General features: G+C 45.6%; 1 protein-coding gene across 4 annotated transcripts in view; it reads left to right on the top strand.

Moving 5' to 3' along the window:
• Window positions 1–18,470, top strand: part of RUBCNL (rubicon like autophagy enhancer) — a 38,056-nt gene extending 19,586 nt beyond the window's left edge. For 3 of the 4 annotated variants that reach the window (XM_057533203.1, XM_057533205.1, XM_007186836.3), the window contains exons 6-14: window positions 76–136; window positions 709–838; window positions 3,183–3,328; window positions 4,802–4,866; window positions 9,985–10,223; window positions 11,299–11,360; window positions 13,930–14,083; window positions 15,056–15,146; window positions 16,088–18,470. In XM_057533203.1, the coding sequence (XP_057389186.1) occupies window positions 76–136; window positions 709–838; window positions 3,183–3,328; window positions 4,802–4,866; window positions 9,985–10,223; window positions 11,299–11,360; window positions 13,930–14,083; window positions 15,056–15,146; window positions 16,088–16,209 (1,070 nt within the window). In that variant the 3' untranslated portion in view covers window positions 16,210–18,470. The remainder of the gene's footprint in view (window positions 1–75; window positions 137–708; window positions 839–3,182; window positions 3,329–4,801; window positions 4,867–9,984; window positions 10,224–11,298; window positions 11,361–13,929; window positions 14,084–15,055; window positions 15,147–16,087) is intronic. The other variant, XM_007186837.3, reaches the window with a different exon arrangement.
• The last annotated feature ends 5,938 nt before the right edge of the window (window positions 18,471–24,408 follow it).

Here is a 24,408-nt window from a genome sequence, read left to right as displayed (position 1 = left end):
GTTCTCATAAACTTGACTACGATTAAGTGAAACAGATTAAAAGACCTCACTACCCTTTCTTTGATTTTCCCACAGAACTTGGAGATTTCAGCAATGCCACAGAGACCTGTGGATGTTCCTGCAGCTCCTCTAAGAGGTATCATCTGCACACAGGCCCCCAGGCCATCACCTCTGAGGCACTGTGGACCCCAGGCCTCTGACGTCTTGGGCCAAATTCAGCCAGTTCCAATAACAAGGATTACTGCTTAGAAATGAAACAATCACTACTAAAGTTCCTACGGTGTTTTTAGAGTGTTTAAAAGACTTTTGTACACATTCTCATTAATCCTCATGGGTGGGATGGGAGGGTTTTCTTAAACCCCATTTTATGGATGCAGAAACTGAGGTTCAGACGAGATGTGCCTCAGGACGCCGTGCTGTTAAATAGCAGAGGTTGGACTTGAACTCAGGTCTTCTGACTCTACATCTGGTGCTCTTTTCACCACCCCTCCCCACCTTGGTACCCTCAACAAATACAAGCTCCCCTGTTGAGCGTGGAGGAATTGAGTCGAGTAAGATAACCGGCGGTGGGCGGTTGACGCACGGTCTGCTGTACGACACCTCCTCTGGTTTTTGGAGAGGGAAGGAGAGTTGAAAACCTGAAGCACAAGACCCTTAACACACTTGTCATGAATATAGTGTTCCATTTCTGCATCTCTTACATTTTAGTGTCATTTATGAGCCAAACTTCAATTCGGCTGAGCTAATAGCCAAAGAGTTATACCACGTATTCAAGAAGTGCTGGATGTCAGAAGTTAATTATCAGCTGGCAGGCTCCCTGAATGCAGCTGGCTCCATAGTAAGTATCAACAGAAGTTGACCTTGAATCCAAAGTTCCTAAATTCTCATTTTGCCTGCTGTTCACATCCGACGTTTCTGTCTTTCTTTGTTGCTGGGTGCTGATGAATCTGATGTTTATTGAGCGCTTGTGATGCACCAGGGCCTGTGCTCAGCAATTCATGTTTTTGTTTTTCTTTAAATTAATTAATTAATTTATTTATTTATGGCTGTGTTGGGTCTTCGTTTCTGTGCGAGGGCTTTCTCTAGTGGCGGCAAGCGGGGGCCACTCTTCATCGCGGTGCGCGGGCCTCTCACTGTTGTGGCCTCTCTTGTTGCGGAGCACAGGCTCCAGACGTGCAGGCTCAGTAGTTGTGGCTCACGGGCTTAGTTGCTCCGCGGCATGTGGGATCTTCCCAGACCAGGGCTCGAACCCGTGTCCCCTGCATTGGCAGGCAGATTCTCAACCACTGCGCCACCAGGGAAGCCCAGCAGTTCATGTTTTAATCCTCACAAGTCTCCTATTAGGTAGATGCTATTGTTATTTTAATTTTCAAGTGTTAGTTCCAGACCCTCAGTGGGGCTGGTCAGTGGTAGAGCGGCGGGAGTCGAGCCCCAGGCTGCCTCGTTTGAAAGCCCAGGCTGGTTCCCTTCCACACTGCCCGCCGAGCAGGCCACCCACTGGGGCAGAGGACTGTGTGGCAGAGGCTAAAGTCGGGGTGGGAGAAAAGCACTCTGGAAGTGCAGGGAAGGCAGTGTTCCATTTCATCAGGGGAACTTGGGAAGGCTGATAGGCGATCTCAGAATTCAAGTTAAGCATCAGGCCCGGCAGAACTGTAGCAGGTAGGGGCACGTGAAGGGCACTCTTGGCAAAGGGCAGCTGGAGCAAAAGTCAGGGAGGTGTGGGGTGTGTTTCCCTTTTTTTTTTTTTGGCCATGCCGCAGGGCATGCGAGATCTTAGTTACCCCACCAGGGATCAAACCTGTGCCCCCTGCAGTGGAAGCTCAGAGTCTTAATCACTGGACCGCCAGGGAAGTCCCTGTGGTGTGTTTCTTTTTTTCTCTTAATATTTTTTAAAATTAATTAATTAATTTATCTTTGGCTGCCTTGGGTCTTCGTTTCTTCTGGCGGGCTTTTCTCTAGTTGTGGCGAGAGGGGGCTACTCTTTGTTGCGGTGCATGGGCTTCTCATTGTGGTGGCTTCTCTTGTTGCAGAGCACGGGGTCTAGGCGCGCGGGCTTCAGTAGTTGTGACACGTAGGCTCAGTAGTTGTGGCTCGCGGGCTCTAGAGCACAGGCTCAGTAGTTGTGGCGCACGGGCTTGGTTGCTCTGCGGCATGTGGGGTCTTCCCGGACCAGGGCTTGAACCCGTGTCCCCTGCATTAGCAGGCGGATTCTTTTTTTTTTTTTTTTTTTTAATATATTTATTTATTTATTTTTGGTTGCGTTGGGTCCTCGTTTCTGTGCGAGGACTTTCTCTAGTTGTGGCAAGTGGGGGCCACTCTTCATCGCGGTGCGCGGGCCTCTCACTATCGCGGCCTCTCTTGTTGCGGAGCACAAGCTCCAGACGTGCAGGCTCAGTAGTTGTGGCTCACGGGCCTAGTTGCTCCGTGGCATGTGGGATCTTCCCAGACCAGGGCTCGAACCCGTGTTCCCTGCATTGGCAGGCAGATTCTCATCCACTGCGCCACTAGGGAAGCCTTGGCAGGCGGATTCTTAACCACTGCACCACCAGGGAAGTCCACATGGCGTGTTTCTTGAGCAGAGTGATTCGGTGTGGTTGGAAAACGTGTGTTTGTGTGTAGCTGGGTGTGTTTTGGGGACAGTTAATCTTAATCTTCCTTGGAAATTAAGCTCAAAAGCGACCCAACTATGGAGGGCATAGATGCTAAGTTCAGGAGTTTGGATTTTAGATGCTAAGAGGAAAGTATAATGGTTGGGAGAGGGGCCTCTGCACCTGTGTAAGCCGGGAAGTGTCTGCAGAGAGCTGCTTCTGGAAAAGTCTGACTGCAACAGGGGATTCTGATCCGCAGCATTTGTCAGCCTATTGACTCAGCAGGGTAAGGTTCTGCTGTGCACGAAAGCATTCCAGGTCACACTGACCTACTTACAGCAATTCGAAGTCTGGAAACAAAAGAACTAACTGAAAATACCAAGCAAAGTGATCTCAGCTGCGTGGTGTCTTAAGCAATTCTCCTGCAGAGGGTTTTAGACCAGGGCTCTCTGCCCAGGTCCTTTAGTTCAGATGAAAGCAGTTTTCATTTCTCAAGGTAAATTTGAATGTTGGGAACACATTTGAATGTTCTTTTATTTCAGTTCCTGAAATATGCTTGCTGCTCCTAAATCCTCTTCTGGGTTATTTATGCAGGTTGTAAATGAAGAATGTGTCCAGAAAGACTTTGAATCCAGCACGGATGTAGTACAGGAAATTAAATTGAAGTCGAGGATCAGAGAGACTGGAGACTGGGCGCCCCCTAGGTTTCAAATCATATTTAATGTTCACCCACCACTCAAGTAAGTCTTGGTTGCTGCTTGGACCCTCCAGTCACGTTAAAACAAGTGGTGATGGGTCCCACCTGACTCGTTCTGAAAATAGGTGAAGGCAAAAAATAATACACCAAGGGACAAAGAAAAATTTGTTTTAGGAAGAGTAAAGTTGGGCATATTTTTTCTGAGTTAGCTTTCTTGGCACCCTGTTTATCATGGGCTTTTGGGTTCTGTAAGTTTTGACAACTTGAGAATTTAACTATGTGTCCTTAATTATGAACACTGCATCACAATTGAAAAGTAAATAGGCTCATATTAAGTGGCTAATAGTGAGCCTTAAAAATTACATACAATAATTTTAAGACTAGACCACTCTATTTTCCAGTGCAATGTGAAGTAAAAATCAATGAATTACTTTTTTTAAAGGAAAATTTAATCTTGAAAAGCGCACCTATAGTTAAGAAACATAACAGAATGCAAATAAAAATATCTTTGTTCTCTATGAAGTAACAAAATCCTAAAAGACAAAAAAACTAAGATGGTGCAAAAAAAAGGAAATAAATACATTGTATATAAATATATATAATAATTTAAAGTAGTGTTTATTCTGAGAGTAGATGACATTGTAGACAAAGGGACATGTAACGAAATACAGTTTTTTTCATTCCTCTTGGTTGGTATTTAATATAGTGTACAAACTGCAGAGTTATGAAGGGACTGGTAAGGGTCATTGCCTTCCCTGTGGAGGTGCCTTATAGACTGACTGTTTATTTTTTTCTTTCGAGAGAATGCCAGGAAGTTCTCTGGGGCTGCTTGGGCAGAAGAGCCCCCTCTCCAAGCCTTGTTGAGGGGTCATTTCCCTTGGTGTGGGATGTCTTTCCTCTGGGATTTCCCTGGGTCCTCTCAAAGGCACATGAGTAGGGTTCCACATATTTTTACTGTGGCCACTTTTGCTGACCCTAAACTGTATTGAAATTTTACAACTTCCTCCGTATTTCCAAATCCCATGTGGAACTGTGACACTAACAGTTCAATAGCAAACACTTCAATAGACTATCTTTCACCAAAAAGGTTTGATAGCATTGTCTTATATTACCTCTTATTCATCTAAATGTCTTTGGATCCATCTGTAAGCCACCCAAGTGCATCATCTCTTGGTGTCTCGTCCCCCTGAACTTTCTCCCATGTATTACGTGCCTCTAGTTCTCCGTGGAGAGAGAATTCTGTGTATGCCCAGTGAGAAGTCTCTAAAGACCCCTTGGTGGAATAGTTACTTGTGATACTGACTTCTGCTTTGGTGGCAGCAGGGGCTTTTAAAAGACCTAGATAGTTCAACTAGAAAACTCTATTGAATAATTCTATTTCTTTTCCAAATGAAAAATGATAAAATTAAGCCCCCATGCCAAGAAAAGTATGATGATGTCAATTTCTCTTCCAATCAGTGAAAAATGCCCCCTTGGCCTTTTCTGAAATGTAACTCTTATCGTTTTCTGCCCTCAGGAGGGATCTCATGGTAGCAGCCCAAAATTTTTTCTGTGCTGGCTGTGGAACTCCAATAGAACCTAGTAAGTATGGATAATGGGTTGCCTGATTATTAGGGGATGACATTTTTTTCTTAAAACATAAGTATGGGTATATTTTTCTCTCAAATGCATACAAGCAATAATTACACAGCAACAAATCTTTTGTTCAACAATGATTCGAGTCATAAGCATGTGAATGAAATTTACATAATTTCATATCCATACCCTTGCATTTTAAAATACTATAAGTTAAAAAGCACCCCCAAATAACCAATTCTTATATTTCCTGTTTATCCCTCTATACATCCAAAGTTGGGCGGTGCATCGTTTTTGTCAGACATGCCTTTGATGAGAAGTTATAGGCGCTTCACGATGCTGCCCTCTCTTTCGTGAAGGGGCCACCGTGACCTACAAGCCTCTGTGACTGCCCATTACCTCTCCGACTCTTCTCTTCTAGCTTTCTCCCCGCCCGGCATTGAGCTCCAGCCACACGGTCTCCCTGTTTGTCCTTGAAGGCGGCAGCCTCTCTCCTGAGTCAGGGATTTGTATTTGTGCTTCTCTCTCCCTGGAATGCCCTCCCTACAACGTCCCCCTGACTGGTTCCCTTCCTTCCTTCCCCTCTTCATTCACAGATCTTCCCTGGCTACCCTATCGAAACTGTCCACCTCACCACCCTCCTGGCCACAAACACACACATATACACTTTATATTCCCCTTCCTTTCTATTTTTTATTCAACCACTTATCTCCCTAAAATATTCTTTCCTATTTTACTGATTTTTCTTACTATTGTCTGTCTCCCTCAGAAGGCTCTAAGTTCCATGAGGACAGATATGTGGTCTGTTTTATCCATTGCTTTATCTGTTGCTCCTACAAGCGTGCCTGGCACACAGTTGGGACTCAAAAGATATTCGTTGAATGATTGAATGGCTTACACAGGAGCTAGCCAGACTCCTCTGAGAGGGTTTGAGGGAGTGGCCCCAGGGCCTAGAAAATTAGTTTTCACCCCGTCAGAAAGGCGAGTTGCTCACTTGAGACTGGGAATCACTTGTTTTGCTGTGAAGGCATCCATAGATCTAACCTGAGAAGGCTGGGAAGAGGAGCTTTGTGGGAAAGGGTTCCTTTGATAGGCTTGGAAGGAAAAAGACTTTGAGCATCTCCACCTCAAGAACTAAAAATAGAAAGCAGAAATCTATCTGAACTTCCTTCTGCCATGTTGAATGATAATGCCTGCCATGCATCACAGTTGTAACTAATTTTCTTTGAATGACCCTCTTCCCCGCTAGTCTAGTGGGGACCATGTCTCTTTGCTTAACCACTGTATCCTGGTGCCTCAGTAAATATTGAATGCATGACTCAGAAACTGTGAATGCGTGACTATGATTCCACCAACTTTTAAAGTACTTCCCAGAGTTTGTTCACATGTGGAGACGTAGGCCTGCACCACTGATAATAGCATGGTCCTTCCCTCATGGGGCTTGCTGACAGGAAGTCATCAGCCAAGTAAATAACAGGGTGATGCCTGCGACGAAAGAGAAAGGCAAGAGTGCTATGAGATTTACAGCCAGGGAACTTAATCTGGGCTCAGGGGGCTGGGGGTGAAAGGTTTCATAAGGAAGCGATTGTCCCCAAAAGAGAGAGAGAGAGAGAGAGAGAGAGAGAGAGTGTGTGTGTGTGTGTGTGTGTGTGTGTGTACGGGTTGGGGGGTGGTCACCATATGTAAAGGGCCCAAGGCTACTGCAAAGAAGTCCTGTATGACTGGAGAGTAGGAACAAGAGCAGACAACATGCTGCAGAGGTAGGCAGAGCACAGAGGGCCGGAGCGTTAGCAACCGTGGAAATCATTTTGGACTTTTCCTGTGAACTTCCTATAGTTCTTAGGATAATTTTAACTTTTCATTTCGAGATATTTTTAGACTTACAGAGGAGTTGCAAAAATAGTACAAGCACATCCCATATACCCTTCACCCATCCTTCACCTTATAATAATCATAGTATAATTATTAAAACTGATACATTAGCATTGATACAATCCTAGTAACTAACCTACAGGGTTTATTTGGGTTTCACTAATGACCGCTATCCGTTCCAGGGTCCAATCCAGAATTCCACATTGAATTTAGTTGTCGTGTCTTCTTACTCTTCTCCAATCTCACACAAACGGAATCATTTGAAACGTAAGCAGCAGAAAGGATGGTATTTTACCCTTTAGCAGGTCCTAAAAACAAGGATGATGAACAGTTATCCCACCAAAGAAAATTAATGACGATTCTCTAATATTGTCTAATACTAGTCCAGATTCATTCGTGGTCCTCAAGCTGACGCTTGTAGCTAATTTGTCCACCCAGTTTCCAACCAAGTTTCATACATTGCATTTCGTCATTATTTCTCTTTAGTCAGCTTTATTCTAGAACTGCACTGTCCAGCGTGGTAGCCACTAGCCCCTGCAGCTACTGAAAATTAAAATTAATTAAAATGAAAAATCCAGTTCCTCCAGCACACGGTCACATTTCAAGTGCCCAGCAGCTACCTCTGGCCAGTAGTGACTGTATCAGACAGCACAGATCAAGAACCTTTCTGTCCTCACAGAAAGCTCTGTTGGACAGCGCTGTTCTAGAATTTTTCCCTTATTTTTTTTCTATGACACTGACTTTTCCTGAGATGAGAACAGCTGTGGTTCAGAGCAGAGTTTCTCAACCTCAGTGCTGTTGACTTTGTTATGTGTGGGGGATGGGGTGGAAGAGACTATGCTGTGCATTGCTGGGAGGGGCACGGGGGAGACTACCCCGTGAGTTGTAGGAAGTTGGGCGGCATCACTAGATGCCTCTAGCAGCTCCCCAGTTGTGACAACCAAAATTGTCTCTAGACATTTCCAAATGTCCCTTAGGGGGAAAATCACTCCTGGTCGAGAACCACCCAGGTTTAGGGTGCTTTGTTTTGTTCTGTTTTAGTTCAAGGACTGAGGAAACCAAAAGAGATGGACGTAATTCATTCTGTATTGATAGTATAATGCTTAGTACGTATTCAATGAAATTTGGTGAATGAGTGGCGGGATGTTGAAACGTTAGGATTTTAGATGTTAGGGAAAGATGCATTCTAACAGGAAAATGCATTGGCCCCTTCTGTCCGCCTCTGTCTTCACATCTTGCTAAGTTCGATCAGAAAAATAGAGTTTAGGGGCCAGGATATCCCTGTGTTTTTCCCGTTTAATAAAAAATATGTTGAGGCCCTATCATACGCAAAATAATACTCATTATTCTTCATATCAGAGATCTTAATCCAAGGTGGGAAATAGACGCAGTACAATAGACTTTTCAAAGTTTCAATTTGAGAGCTCAGACATAAATCATTAAGCACTTAATAAGTCCTTCACAAATAATTTGTCAACCCTAGAGAAGTGTCATATGTTAGAGTTTGACAATAGCGTATGTACATACGTACTTACTGTTGACCCTCATCATTCACGAATTCCGTATTTGCAAATTTGCCTACTCCCTAAAATTTACTTGTGACTCCAAAGTCAGTACTCACGGCATTTTCACAGGCATTCACAGGTATGTGCAAAGCACCGAAAAATTGATCGCCTGAAATGTGAGTTGCCCGATGCACTTGCTCCCAGCTGAAATTGAACAAGGCAGCTCTGCCTTCTGGTTTCAGCTCTCATGCTGTAAACAGGTCCTTTTCACAGTTTATTTAGTGCCACGTGTTTTTACATTTTTGCATTTTGGGGTGGTTTCAGCTGTTTATAATGGCCCCCAAGCATAGCGCTGAAGTGCTGTCTGGTGTTCCTAAGCACAGGAAGGCTGTGATGTGCTTTAAGGAGAAAATCAGCTTCCTTCATGAATGACAAATGTCAGCCTCGGCTCGTCTTAGACCCTAGGCGTGAGGGAGGAGCAAATAGGAGGCTTAACTGAACTGCCATTTTCTTTCTTAAGCCGGGTCGTGGGCACCCACGTATTGGTTGCATTAATTTCTATACCTTTTGCTTGTCAATATGTTTTACTAACAATATTTCCAAAAGCAATGCATGTTCATTTTAGCAAATTAAAAAGTGCAAAGAGCAAAACTCCTTTCTTTCCCCCACCCTCTAGAAGTATTCAGTGCTGGCTTTCTGGTGGGCACTTTTTTGGACTGTGTGTGGTTGTTTTTAAAAACAAAATACAGATCACATTATACACACCTATACCTGGACGTCCACTGCCCACACTCTTCCCTGTATTTCATAGGCCCTCAGGCATCTCACTGTTGAGTGCGTCATGCTTATTCAACGAGTTGCTTCTTAATGGATATTTAGATCGCCCCCCCCATCTATTATAAATGTGCTGTAATGAACACTTTTCTCTATTGCCACACGTGCAAGTTAGCATTTCTGTCTAATGCTGCAGAATTAAGATTACTGCCTCACGTTTAAGAATTGAACTGTATCACGGAAATGTCCTAAAAGGTAGCTCTCCTGTCAACCATGTGAGTGAGTGCCCACTACTCTACACTTCACCACCTCTGGATCTCTTAAATGTGTGACAGTCTGAGGCAAAGCCAAGTATTTCACTCATTTTATATGCATGTCTTTGTTACTGAGACTGAGTGTTTTTTACATCTTTGCTGGTTGTGTTTCCTCTTCCTATATGTTCCCATCCTTTGTGCATGTTTTTATTTTTTTCCTTGCTGATTTATTCAGGAACTCTTTGGGGTGCTACTTCCTAACAGTCTACATAGAGTGCGTTATCATTTCCAAAGCATCTTTCATACATGTGATATCACGGAATCCAGTTCTGAGTTGTTTTTGTGGCTTCAGGACAGTTAGCCTGAAGAGATTCGGGCTTGTAAGAGTCTTCCTGCCAGTAAGGGGTTGAGTCCGGACTCCCACCAAATCCCCAGACCCTGAATCACATATTCTTTTGGCCACACGTCAGTTTAAAAGGCCCATCTTCCAAATCCAAGAGTGTTTTGGGAGGGTTCTATTTCCCAACATCTGTTACACGAAAGCAAAGCTCATGAATGGCCATGACTCAAGGCCTCCGGTGTCTGCCAGAGCTTCCCCAGCGCGGCTTCAGCGTCGTGAAAACAGCGATCTGAGTCTTGCCCTTGGGTGGGACTTGGAGGTGGGGGACAGGGTTTCCAGCGTCACGTGATCAGCGCTTATCCTCCTGTGTGTCCCGCAGAGTTTGTGAAGCGGCTCCGGTACTGCGAATACCTGGGCAAGTATTTCTGTGACTGCTGCCACTCGTACGCGGAGTCGTGCATCCCTGCCCGGATCCTCAGGATGTGGGACTTCCGGAGGTACTATGTCAGCAATTTCTCCAAACGGCTGCTGGACAGCATATGGCAGCAGCCCATCTTCAATTTGCTGCACGTCGGCCATGGCCTGTATACGAAGGCCAAGGAGCTGGACAGAGTGAGGGTGAGTAGCTGCCTTTCCGGGGAAGGGAGTCCAGCGGCTGAAAGGGTCCTGTGGCAGTAAATGGACATCTCCCCCAGCTCAGGACATCCAGACAGACCCTCTAAGGGGCAGATTTACCATCCAGCGGATGGAGCTTATGCTTCAGAGACCCTCGCCTGCTTGGGCTCTTTCCGTGGTCCCAAACCGAATTTCACATTTATGCGTAGTTTTCATTTATACCTAGCTTTTGAATTTTGTTATCTTTTGAATAAAAATTGTACGTGTTTAAGGTGTACAACACGACGATTTGGTATACGTATACATGGTGAAATAATTGCTAGTCAAGCTAATTAACCTATCCATGCCCCCACACGGTTACCTGTTGGGTGTGTGTGGTAAGAACACCTGAAATTTACTCTCTCAGCAGATTTCCAGTATTTAATATAGTCTCATGAGCTGTAGTCATCATGCTGTACGTGAGGTCTCTAGACTTTTCCTACATAACTGCAACTCTGTACCCTGGACCAGCATCTCCCCATTTCCCTCACTTCTTCCCCCATAGGAACCACCCTTCTAGTCTCTGCTTTTATGTACTTGACTTTTTTAGATTCCACATATAAGTGAGATCATGCAGTCTTCGTCTTTCTGTGTCTGGCTTATCTCACTTAGCATAATGTCCTCCAGGTTCATCCCTGGTGTCTTAAATCGCAGGACCTCCTCCTTTTGTACATAGTTTGGTGTTTTTCTTAAAGAAGGCCCCCAACATTGTATAAGCTTCAGGTTCCCCAAGACCTGGGTCCCTCCTGGACCCTCTGTAGATCTCTGGACTCAGTAATGAACCCCTGCTATAAAGACTGTGTATTTCAAAGGCTTATTTTCTAGAGTTGTAGCATTTCAAGGTTAGAAATGACATTTAATTTTGACTTACACATTTCCAGTGTTATTTTTTTTTAACATCTTTATTGGAGTATCATTGCTTTACAATGGTGTGTTAATTTCTGCTGTATCACAAAGTGAATCAGCTATATGTATACATCTATCCTCCAGTGTTCTTTTATCACATTTACTTTTCCCCCTGTTTGGTTCCTCACATCAGGAAATCCAGGAGCAGCTATTTCATATCGGGAAGCTGTTGAAGACCTGCAGGTTTGCTGAAAGGTGCTACTGCTGGCTGGGACTGGTGGGCGGGCCTGTGAATGGGAGGTCTGATAACCCCTCGTACTTGCTGATGCTTTGTGCCTCCAGGCCCAGCTCCTCCAGTACATAGCCGTCACCTTGTGACTCTCCTTGGGGATGCGGACCCCCTCTTGAATGTTGCTAAGCCTTGTAACTCACTAGCAGGGAATTTAACATGTTAAGAAGAATGGACCAGTATAAGGATGAAACAACTCTAGCCAGTGGGCTATTATTATTCTTATCATTATTTTAAATTGTGATAAAATACACATAACATAAAATATACCATCCTAACCCTTTGTAAGTGTCCAGTTAAGGGGTTAAGTACGTTCACATTGCTGGCCAACCATCACCACCATCCATCCACAGAACCCTTTTCATCTTGTAAAACTGAAACTCTGTACCCATTCAACACCATCTCCCCAGCCTCTATTCCCCCAGCCTGTGGGAACCACCCTTCCCTTTTCTGTCTCTATGATTTTGACTATTCCAAGTACCTCATATGAGTGGAATCAAACAGTATTTGTCGTTTTGTGACTGGCTTATTTCATGTAGTATCATGTCTTTAAGCGTCACCCCACGCTGTGGCCTGTGTCAGGATTTCCTTCCTTTGTAAGGCTGAATGACATTGCATTGTGTGTATATTCCACCTTTTGTGGATCCATCCATCCTTCTTGGGTTGCTTTCTTTTGCTTATTGTGACTAGTGTTGCTATACTGATAGAGAGGCATGTCAACTTTTACTGGCTGTGTAACAGTCTGTACTATGATGTGGTATTAAGTATTGTCCTATTACTGAACGCCTCATACATTTTAAATATCTTTTGTTATTAAAAAAAAAAAAAAGCACTAAGCTTTAGCTAAATCTCTGACCACATCCATAGGTATGGCCTGAGGATGAACTTCTGAAGACCATGGCCTTAAAGGCACAGGCATGAATTCATTTAGCAGAGATATTTTTAAGTGGAGGAAGAGTAGGTTACTCAAGGAGTTAAGATTATTTGTTATAATAGTTGGGATCATAGGTTTTAAAAAATTGTTGTTCTGTTTTAAAGCTGCTTTCCGTTTCTGATCTTTATTTGATGACGCTGCATTGCTTTTGAATTACATTTCTCCTGGAGGAACTTGTTTTCTGTAGTGGTTTGTCCTTGAGCTCCACCTCATGACATTGGGGTGAGAGGTTCATTTCTTCTCAGGACCTCAATTTTCTCTGTAACATGTAACAACATTCACAATCTTACCATCTACGAAAATTTCTTGAATATCCACTCTGTGCTTCAGATAAACAAGCAACAGTACACATGTTAAGGGAGAGTCTGGGGAGAAAGTCGGCACAGAGACATTTGTGCCAGAATGTGTGTCCGTCACTGTGCACGTGCCCTGAGAGTGCTGGGGGCGGGCAGCATGTAGTTCATATGGGGCGAGGTGGGGAAGCGAGCAGACAAGGCTTTCTGGAGACAAAGCCTGAGCTTGAAGAGCAATTCAGAGCGAAGATGAGGGGTCAGGGATCCTTTGGCCGACGAAGTAGTGTGAGCGAGGACCCTGGGCTGGGCAGAGAATTAAACATGGTCTGGCATCCCTAGAATGTCAAGTCCATTGTAGGCAGTGGCTGGCTTGGGAATGCAGTGCTGCTAACAGATTTAGGGAATTCCAGAGCAGATCAGGAGGGCTCGGAGAAGATTATGTTCAGTTCTGAATGCTCTTGGGACGTCCAAGTGCCTTTGACCAGCCTGCAGTTGGATTCCTGAATCTTAATCTCAGTGCTGGATCAGTGGTTTGGGAGTCATAGTAACTCTCCTGAGGCATCACTCAGTGATGCTGATGGACTTGAAATTTAGTGGAAATGAATCAAGTGGTAATTTTTATCTCAGTACACGTTTTCAGGACTGGAGAAACAAATTTTCAGTTTTCTTTTGCTTAACGTGCACATGGGCAGGCTGCCAGAGACACTTTTCTTGTTCAGCTTTTTTTTTTTTTTTTTTTTTAAACAGTCTTTTTTTTTTTTTTTAATTTTATAGCTACGTTATTTATTTATTTTTGGCTGTGTTGGGTCTTCGGTTCGTGTGAGGGCTTTCTCTAGTTGCGGCAAGTGGGGGCCACTCTTCATCGCGGTGCGGGGACCGCTCTTCATCGCGGTGCGTGGGCCTTTCACTATCGCGGCCCCTCCCGTTGCGGGGCACAGGCTCCAGACGCGCAGGCTCAGCAGCTGTGGCTCACGGGCCCAGCTGCTCCGTGGCATGTGGGATCTTCCCAGACCAGGGCTCAAACCCGTGTCCCCTGCACTAGCAGGCAGACTCTCAACCACTGCGCCACCAGGGAAGCCCCTGTTCAGCTTTTTGAAATCGGTGTTTATGGAATTTTAACTTCCTGGCTTCCGAGCAGATTTGCAAAATGTAAAGCGGGGAGTAAAGTTAACTTGTTCCTGGGGCTATTTTTTTAAAAGTTGAGTTCAAAATATTCAGTGTGAGTGCCAGGAAAAAACACCCCCCTGTTTCTGCCCTGGCCTGTGTCGGGGGTGGGGTTTGATTTCCCCTTGGTTTCCTTTCCGGCAGCACATTAAAGGAGTTTGAACAGGTGCCAGGACACTTGACTGATGAGCTTCACCTGTTCTCCCTGGAGGACCTGGTCCGGGTCAAGAAAGGGCTGCTGGCGCCCTTGCTCAAGGACATTCTGAAAGTTTCCCTCACGCACGTGGCCAGCTGTGAGGTGAGGTTTGTCTGCCCTGGTGGGTGCATCCCTGAACTGTCCCTTCTGTGGCCAGGCCTGGGCAGGGCGTTCTGCACTTGCCTCGTTTAACCCTCACAAACTCTGAGGAAAGTGCCAGCAACATTATTTGCAGATAAGAAAAATGAGGTTCAGAGCTGTTAAGTACCAGACCAAGAGCATCCTACTGGGATGCAAGCCTGGGCCAAGCGACTGGTAGTCTGGGCGCCCAGTGCTGCGTGGGACCTCCCTCGACTCCCATCTGCCCTGACGTGCCAAGTGCAGCCGTGTAGACTCAGGATCCAGTGGATCAGGAGCTCTGTGTCTTCACAGACTGACGAATTACAGGGGAGCTATCAGAAACAACATGAGATCCTTTAAGAACACATGTTTAAAATCGTGATCATTCTCTGGTGCCTCAAATTGCCCTGATGTGCAATTTCTCCAGACAAAACAAATGCACATTTATTGTTCTGATTCTTCCATTGTGGCAGGATATAGCATCCCGTTCCTTCTAGAGGCTAGAATCATAGACATTTAAAAACTGGTGTTTACAGAACTCTGTCTCGTTAGAACTCTTGTATAGTTAAGAGTAATTTACAGTCTTGGCTTATAGAATACCAAACTGAAATCTTTACATCATCTGCCGTAGACAAGCTTTTTAATTGTTACTTATATCCATGACATTCAGTGGCCTTGTGCAAATATGATATGTTGCTTAGGCATATCTTTTGTCCCATGCAGAATGTTTCATTTGACTTCTATGAAAATTGCAATTCCCGAATTTATATAAACGTTTTAAATGCAGAAACTTGTTACTTCCACAGTCAACCTGGGGGATGCTAGAATAAAAGATTTCAATACCTGAGGGAAAAACTGGTGTTTATAAAGTTCTGTGAAAGTTGTAACTCAGCTTCTGCGTCAGGAGAAACATTACCAATGAGGACTCTCACTTTTTGACTCCTATTCTTACAGCTGTGTCAAGGAAAGGGCTTCATCTGTGAATTTTGCCGGAGTACAGCTGTCATCTTCCCATTTCAGACCGCAACGTGTAGAAGATGTTCAGGTATCATAATGCGATAATACCTTAAGCTTTAGAGTAGCTTAATAACTTAAGCGCAAAGTTAAGTTTGATGACTTAAGCACAAAATTGACTTAAAACAGCTTAATAACTAAAGCACTGTGTTATTTCTTTAAAGTATAATAATGCTGGTGTGTGCTTCTATGTTGAATTGGAGCCAATAAAGTTTTGGGTGCATAGGGAGGAGTATTTGAGTGGGGCAGAGATAACGGATGATGTCTTATGGAACAGGGTTTGGAGAGAGGCGGTGGTCCCTGTTTGGCCTGTCCCCCCAATTCTTCCACATCAGGGCAAGTTACAGCTGCCCCTGCTTTGTAATCGAATCACAGTCAATCCCAAGTTCACCAGGGCACTTCTCAGGTTCAACCCCTGCGAGAGTTTGAAGGCAGCAGGGTTGGGCAGAGGGAGAAGTTGAACTGTGGTGGGGGTGCTATGAAGACTCAGTGCATCTCAGGGGGAGCTGGGATGGTGTCGCGGCATTTTCCCAAACTGGAGACAGAGAGCCAGCCAGGCCTTTAAACCTCATATTGACCAGTCACTAGATGCGGGCTGGGGCCAGCAAGGGGGCATGACCTTGATCAAGCCAGCTCTCTTTAGTCAGGGCCATTTCCAGAGAAGGGATGCCTCCTCCTGAGCCATCAGCCACTGACACTCTTAGCACCCTGGGGGGTGGTCTTTGGACGGATCTGGGACACACTGCAGCATCCTCCACTACATCAAGCTCTCTGAACCTCATGTTCTACTGGCCCTCATGACCTACTGGGGACTTTATTAGTCCCTCTGAGTTTCAACCTGCCTGATTTCTCTTTGGAAGACTCTGGTTTCTGGGTTCAGATCCCCCCTCTCCCCGGGATGGGGATGAGCGTCTGTACGTATTTGAGAAAACCAGCTACCTGTTTGCTGACGGTTGTCCTCCTTGCTTGCAGCATGCAGGGCTTGCTTTCACAAGCAGTGCTTCCGGCCCTCCGAGTGCCCCCGGTGTGCGAGGATCACAGCAAGGAGAAGACTTTTGGAAAGTTTGCCCTCTGTGGCGACGTCGTGCCCTTGACTATCGTGAGAAAGACTGTGAAACACTTGTTATGATCACGTCTCCTATTGATAAGACTGTTTTATTATTGACTATTGTCTATAAAGAAAAAAGATGGCCAATATTCTCTTTATTATATATATTTAATATTTTACAAGAACGCAGATTCTTTGTTTTTAAGCATAGGGTTGTTACTGGTGATTTTGTTTACAAATGTTCAATGTTTTTGCTGCTACTGGTTTTTTAAGGTTTTTTTTCTTTTGATACTTCTTACATTGCATTTGAATAGTTGTATTTAGCTAATGGTGGAGCCTATTTTTTATGAATTGTAACTGACAAGACAAATTACTCAGTTCCTCTTCCCGTAAAGCTTGTTTTGTGAAAGGGATTGGTACTTTCAAGGAACAAAAAGGCAACCAAAAATCTGTTTGCTCAGGCTTATTTTTCCAACTTAAATCCCATTTTGTAATTGTATCAGTCTTACAGATTTACTTATTCCAGGGTTTGTACAGAGGGTACGTATTACTTCTGCTGTTACATCTGTGTCAAGATGAGTTTGAGGTGCTTAGCGGGCATGCAGGTGCCGTTTGAAGTAGTTGCCTCTAGATGGCGCTCTTCCAGGTGGCACAACCTGTACTTGTCACCTCTGTTCCACGAAGTCAAGGGACGCATGGGTGGGTAGAACTTTATCCCTGGCCTTCAGGGTTTTGTCTCATAGGTATAAAATTGACCATAAGATATTTGAAGACTTAAATACGCTGTGGGGAAATGCTGTTAATGAACAATGTGATTCTAGTAATAACTTTAAAATCATAGACATGCCATTAACAAGGTTAAGTGAATCACTAAGCCTTTATGAATTTCTTTTTCCTACTATTTCTTACATTTACATGCTTTTCTTCCACCTCCTATATACTTTCTCCTGCCTGAGAAAGGGCCCTGGGGCTGGGTCCCTTCTCAGCACATCTTTAGTCTGGAATGTGGTGTCATGTCCCCAGGATTCTCACACCCTAAGTAAACCTACTCAGAATGAACTTGTCAAACAGCACAGGCAAGCAATAAAGTGGGACAGGTCGTTCCCTCACCCCATCCAGTTGTGTGTGTGTGTGTGTATGTGTGTGTGTTTCATTCAGTGGGATGATATTGAGTACTTGCAAGAAATGAGTGTCTACTCTAAATCTGGTGTCTTCTCATCCTATCAATTGTTTTCCTGTCCCAGATGCCTCTGCTGGAGCTGTACCCCCATTCATTATTTAAGCTAGGTCTCTTTTATTTTTTATTTTTTTAAGTTTAAAAAAAAATCTCAGTGTGTTTTAATTAATTAATTAATTAATTAATTAGGCTGTGCTGGGTCTTAGTTGCAGCACGCGGGATCTTTGTTGCCACGTGTGGGATCTTTAGTTGTGGCATGCGGGCTCTTAGTTGTGGCATGCGAACTCTTAGTTGTGGCATGTACGCGGGATCTAGTTCCCTGACCAGGGATCAAAGCCGGCCCCCCCTGCATTGGGAGCGGGGAGTCTTAACCACTGGGTACCGGGGAAGTCCACGCTAGGTCTCTTTTAAATAGAAATTCAAGCACATAGGATAAGATAAATGAGATGAAATTTAAGACACTTTCATTTTTACCCATAGCTTATATTCTGTCTTAGGAATCTAGGATCCGAGGGGCATGTTGATATTCCTCATAACAGTCCTACGAGGTTCATGTCAATATCTCCATTTTACAGGTAAGGGCACTGAGGCTTAGAGAAGAGAAGTAACTTACCTAGGTTCCCACAAGTTATGCATGCTGCCTGCCTCCAAAGACCATGTTCCAACCCCCCACTTCTTCCGTGGTATCTTTTTTAGATTATACAAAAAAAACACTTTAACTTCTAAGTGCTGGTCAAACCTCAGTTGGTGGCATTGGCTGAGTACTTTCTCACATTCTTCCCGTGCGTTGATTTGAGGGAGTTGCTGTGGCTTATGCATGGCTTGAAGGGCTTTGTGTTCAGGCTGCCAGGTCTGTAAGGCACTGGTGAGTGGGTGTGTGTGTGTGTGTGTGTGCATGTGCGTATGGGTGTGAGACACATTTTTGATGTTGAGGAAGAGTGCACAGGAGCTACCAGGAAGTGATGCTTTTGGGTTTTTATTTTGAGGAAGAACGAGGCCATTTAAATAACCAGTCTACAGCTTTGACTGGGCTATGGTTCCTCCCTGCCCTGGTAACAGAGGCTCCTTCCCAGTAAGGCACCTGTTGGAACAGAGAAGTGGCCTCAGCCCACCCCGGAGGGACGAAATTAGTTGTCACATATATTGCTCTTTTTTTTTTTTTAATTTTTAAAAAATTTTTTATTTATTTATTTATTTTTGGCTGTGTTGGGTCTTCGTTTCTGTGCGAGGGCTTTCTCTAGTTGCGGCAAGCGGGGGCCACTCTCCATCGCGGTGCGTGGGCCTCTCACTATCGTGGCCTCTCTTGTTGCGGAGCACAGGCTCCAGTCGCGCAGGCTCAGTATTTGTGGCTCACGGGCCTAGTTGCTCCGCGGCATGTGGGATCTTCCCAGACCAGGGCTCGAGCCCGTGTCCCCTGCATCGGCAGGCAGATTCTCAACCACTGCACCACCAGGGAAGCCCCATATATTGCTCTTTAATGGGATTTACTCCTTGCCTGGTTTTCCCATGGCTGCTGGAAGGTAGATGAAGACCTAGTGTTTCTCATCAGACCATCGCCCACCGTGAGGCACCGAGGTTCAGTCCCAGGATCTCAGGGATCGATTTTCTGCCTTTATACTCTTTACTTAGAAAATCGCAATAACATGTCCTTTACGGTTGTGATTCTCAGCTGCAAGTAGGGAGTTATCCCAGGGGACATGGGGCGAGGAGGCTGAGCCATCCCAAAGTCGTTCTGGTGCGATGACTTGGGTAAGAATCTTTGGCCAGAACTATGGACTGAATCCCAGATCTGCCACTTCCTACCTGTGTGACTTTGACCACGCTACTTAAATTATCAGCACCTGAGCTTCTGTTTGAAAACTGGGGGATAATAACGAAAGGTAGTGGATATGAGGATTTGACATGAAAATGAAGCACCCAGCAGAGGCAGGAGCACGGAGGCAGGCACGCAGCAGGATGAAGGTCAGGAGCAGCCCTGGGAGGAGAGGTGCCTCGAGGTGCAGGCAGGGGCCTGACAAAGTGCAGAGAGAAGCACAGGATTTGCCTCAACTCTGGGGTTAATCCCTCAGATCCTTAGTCCTCTCGGCCAGGAGAGCTGGCCCTACGTGTGTGAGGAAGTGGAGAAGCGTGTTTTCTCGGTTTTAGGCTGAGGTTTTCCAGTTGTGTTTGCAGTCTGCCATCTGTGACATCACTCGTGAAAGCACTATTTTAGTTTCTGGTGAAGTGAAAAAGAGAACTCTGATTCCTCTTTCCAAACCAGTTGGGGAATTATTTAAAGACAGAGATCCTTAAACGTTTGTTTTGGGGAAGCACCTTATAAAGGATGTTGACAGTGAGACAGTGAGATTCTCTCCCATATCCCCCTTTGGAAATGACCTTGAGAAGTCTCGTGACGGAGGCTTCCCGTATGTGTTATCTGGTTGGCGTGAAACCAGCTGAGCCGTGGCGGCAGGGACTGAGGTTCCCAACTCCTCGCTGACGTGTCTACACTGTTCCTTTCGGCGAGAAGAGGAAGGCGGCTGCAGGGAGGCCGCCGGGATGCGTTAGGTCACCAGTCCTGGCGTCCAGAGCCATGAGCCTGCAAAGCAGCCTTCCACCCACAGAGCCCTCCTGCCACACCCAGGCAGAGGCAGAGAAGCTTCTACTTGCTCATTTGGGAAGTGTCCCCTTCTGCCACCGCCCTATCCCCACTCTGTCGTTCTTGCCCTCGGTCCCATTCACTTTAAACAAGTTGCAACATGAAAAACAAATGAACGAAGCTATTCCATAGGCCATTTGTTGAGGGGGGTGCTTTCGCCAGGCACATAAAGGTACCTTTGGGAAAGGGCTAGACTCCAGACCCTAGTTACCTGGATCTGAACTCCTTGCCCTGAACTCTTCTCATTATGGACCCCACAAGTGGCAAACAAGAGCACCGTGCCTTCCCACTGAAGGGGGAGGCCTCTGGGGACAGCTTCTCTATTAACATTGAACAGAAGATGGCTTATCAGTAGCTGGTGGGCAACCTTTATTACATCAAGTCAATGGACAGTGGATCCCATGAACCATGAGCCTATGAGAAAAACCAGGGAGGGGCTTCGCTAGTGGCGCAGTGGTTGAGAATCCGCCTGCCAATGCAGGGGACACGAGTTCGAGCCCTGGTCTGGGAGGATCCCACATGCCGCGGAGCAACTGGGCCCGTGAGCCACAACTACTGAGCCTGCACGTCTGGAGCCTGTGCTCCGCAACACGAGAGGCCGCGATAGTGAGAGGCCCACGCACCGCGATGAAGAGTGGCCCCCGCTTGCCGCAACTAGAGAAAGCCCTCGCACAGAAACGAAGACCCAACACAGCCAAAAGTAAATAAATAAATAAATAATAATTAAAAACAAAAAACAAAAAACCAAGAAGAAGGATGTGTTTACAGCTTGCAGCACGTCCACCAATATTGCTCCTCTCTTCCTGGGCACATGGTCCTAGCCCCATGCATCTGGCTCAGCCAATGTAGCAAAAGAGGGACCGGTGAAATTCAAGTGGAGGTGATGCCCATTACTTCTGGTCTGGCCTTGAAATATCCTCTTTCCTTCCACTCTCATTTCTCTCTGCCCCAAGACCCCTCTCTGATGTTCAGCCTGAGAGGAGAGACCTAATCTGGAGGTGTTTGTTTTTATAAATGTGGATTGGTGGTAGCAGTGGGGGACCCAGGGTGTGGGTAACTGTAAGGGAGAACAGGCAGGTGTGTAGGGGGAGGATGGCTGTGGATCCCGGCCTTCCCTTAGTTTAGTCCAGTTCCTTTAACGAGGTCCTCTGGTGCTCCAACTAGACCTCCCTGTCCTGAGGACCTCAGCCTCACATTGACACAAGCCAAACTCACCTTCTTATGACTATCCCCTCAGCCTTCCCAGCTATACTAACTTAGGCTAACAGGTTATTGTGTTCTCCCAGTTTTGTACCAACTTCAGAGCTGGGGGCAGGTAAGGACTTCAAACGATAATTCTTTCGCCCCCAGCTTTGTCTGTGTTAACAGCACCAGAGCCTGGGATGTCTGGAAAAAGGGAGAAAATGAATACTTACTGTGCATCTATTATGTGGTAGAGACTGAGGTTTTCTAATTTAAAAATAAATGGCCAGAGAAATTCTCTCTGGGGAAATGACGTTGATTCTGAGCCTTAAATAACAAAGAGCAGAAAGACATGCAAAGATCTGTGGCCTGAGCATTCTTTGGCAGGAAGAATGGCAAAGGCTAAAGACCCAAAGTACCAAGGAGCCTGCTGTGTCCAAAAACCAGAAGATCATGGCTAGAGCAACCCAGGCAGCGATCAGAGAGCAGGCAGGAGCTAGATCACGTGAGGCTGCCGAGGCCACGGGAAGGAGTCTGGATTTTGTTCTGTGTGAAGCAGAAGCCCATTGGAGGATTACGTGATTATTATGCTCTGCTCTACATTTAAAAGTGATCATCAAAGTTATGTGGCAGCCCGGATGGGAGGGGAGTTTGGGGGAGAAAGGGTACATGTACATGTATGGCTGAGTCCCTTTGCTTTGCTCCTGAAACTATCACAACATTGTTAATCGGCTACACTCCAATATAAAATAAAAAGTTAAATAAATAAATAAAGTGATCACCCCGGAGAAGGGCATGTTTAGGGGAAGAAATGGCGGCTGGGTGATCAGCTGGAGGCAACCCAAGTCCAGGCAAGAGCTAATGGTGCCGAAAACTGCAATGGCAGCAGTGGAGTTGAGAGAAGTTGATGGTCTGTTGTCCAGGCATCAATGTTGTGATTAAGACCTCGAAGTATACTTATGCTCAATTGTGAGAAGAAATGCAGTAACAGAATTACATCTTTGGCCATGACCGCAGCTAGGCACCCACTCAGCACTTGGGGAGATTGGTTGAGACTGATAATCTCCTCTCTCCCTCCTTTGTTTCTATGACTGTTAACATTGTTGAGGAAAGAGAAAAAAAGAAAAAAAAAATATCATCCATCTCAACAGCAGGTGGCAGCATTGCTTTGAGTTTGAGCCCAAGCAATGCAGCGTGCACACCAAGGCTACCACAATCAACAGCATTTCAAGCTCACTTTGGTGTCTCTACAGGCAAAGAAGCAGCGAATCAATCATTATCATCATCTAGAAAATCACCTTTTAGGAAGGTGGTCGATCAGATTGTAATTTAAACATGTCATTTTCCCAGAAGGACAACATATCACCTTTTTATAAGGAAGAGCTGGTTTATCCTATCTTTCCGGCCATTACAAAGCACCACACTGCACCAGGAGTGATTTCCTGGTAAATCTACAGTATCTTTACCTCTTTAAAGGTGGAACTCCCAGGGCTGTTCTTAGACCTGGGGCTGGGGTGGGGGGGTGGAGCAGGGGTGATGGGCAGAACAAAGCTTAAGAGCCTCAGGATCCAGATCACTTGAGTTTCAAGTGTCTCTTGTACTTACTAGTACTGTACTAGTCTCTCATACTTACTAGTTCTATGACCTTGTGCAAGTTATGTAATGCTTGTGTCTCAGTTTCCTCACCTGTAAAATGTACATAACAGCAGCGTCTGCCACATGGGGTTGTTGTGAAGATTAAATGGGTTGTAAGTGTAAAGCATCAGAGCAGCACTGGCTGCATTGGGAAGCACGATACAAGTGATGGTGAATATTGTCGCTATTGCGTGTGCGCATTTCAAGGGTGAGAACGGCTTTGCAGAGCACCAAGCACTCATCACCCCAAGCCAGGAGCAACTGGCCACAGAATACCTCCTTATTTTCCCAAGGGTAGAATCCAGTTGGTCGAAACCCCAAGTTGGAGTGGACAGAGAGGCATAAGGTGTGTCCCTGCTTCTAGAATGGGCTACACGTCAAGCCCGTGGAGAGGCAGAGTGGAACCTAAATTTGCACCTGGTCCAACCTCCCGCTCCTAGGCGTCCTGGCCTCAGAAAGCACGGTGTGTGCTCTCCCAAAGTCAACTGACCCCGTCATTTACACCCTGATCTTAATTCCACATTCAAATCAGCCTCAATAAATGGAAATCTGCCCCCATTCCAAAGGAATTTTCTTGAGGGAAAGAAGGTGTGAGATGCCAACTTTGGCCCCAACACTACCACTGTTAGGAAATCCACAAGGAAAAGTGACTACTGGAGAATTCAGTAAGGAAAAGGGACTCTTTCTGAACTTGGCCTTTTTCTTCCTTTCGGTTGAAAAACAGAAATTCATTACAGTAGGACCACAGGGTCAGCCATGAGCTGGTCTGTCCTTCAGTGAGTGTCTAAGTGCCCTGGGTCCATGAGCTGCATCAATAAGAGAGAGAAAAAAAATGTGTACAGTATTTGAATATCTGTGAAGCAGCACCAGTGACAAAGATAGGGCTTCACAGAGCTGAGTGAGGGCTGTCTCCTGATCCCGCCCCCAGCCCACATTGTCAGTGTCACCCAAGAGAGGCTAGGATAGGCCTGAAGCCCAAAGGGCCAGGGTTGATTTGGAAACATAGGTCTTACATGCATCATTTAAGTTATATGACTGACATAAACAAGTCACCTCACCTCTCTGGGCCTTCATTTCCTTGCCTTTAAACTGAGCAGAAATGAAGTAAATCAGTGTTTCCAGCAGTGAGTTCCCTGGAACATTAGTCCTTTGAGTTGCTCCATGAAGAAAAGAGTTCTGTGGTCTAAAGCAGTCTCTTCAATCTTGCCCCTCAGGGGACATCGGGCCATGTCTGGAGACATTTTGATGGTCACAGCTTAGGAAAGGGGGGCTGCCCTGGCTTCTAGTGGGTGGAAGCCAGGGGTGCTGCTATCTACCCTACAATGCATAGGACAGTCCCCAAGACAAAGAATGACCCCTCCCAGAGCATTATAAGGTTGAGGAACTAAGATATAATGAGAAACCCTGGTCTGACGAGCTTGAGATTTACGGAGCGTATCCCATCACTCTCTTTCTCCACACACATTAGCATGATGAAGACAGAAGCATCACCATACGTGCTCTTTGACCCAGAGTTTCTCAACCTCGTTTGATCATGGGACACTCTGCCTCCCTGCCCCCACCATCACAGACCCGTAACTTTATTTTCCTCATGCAGAATGACCTCCAGACAG

Source organism: Balaenoptera acutorostrata, chromosome 18 (genome assembly GCF_949987535.1).
Source record: "Balaenoptera acutorostrata chromosome 18, mBalAcu1.1, whole genome shotgun sequence".
NCBI classification, from domain to species: Eukaryota; Metazoa; Chordata; class Mammalia; order Artiodactyla; family Balaenopteridae; genus Balaenoptera; species Balaenoptera acutorostrata.
The sequence above is the reverse complement of the archived record's forward strand: the minus strand, read 5'-3'. Positions and strand labels throughout refer to the sequence as shown.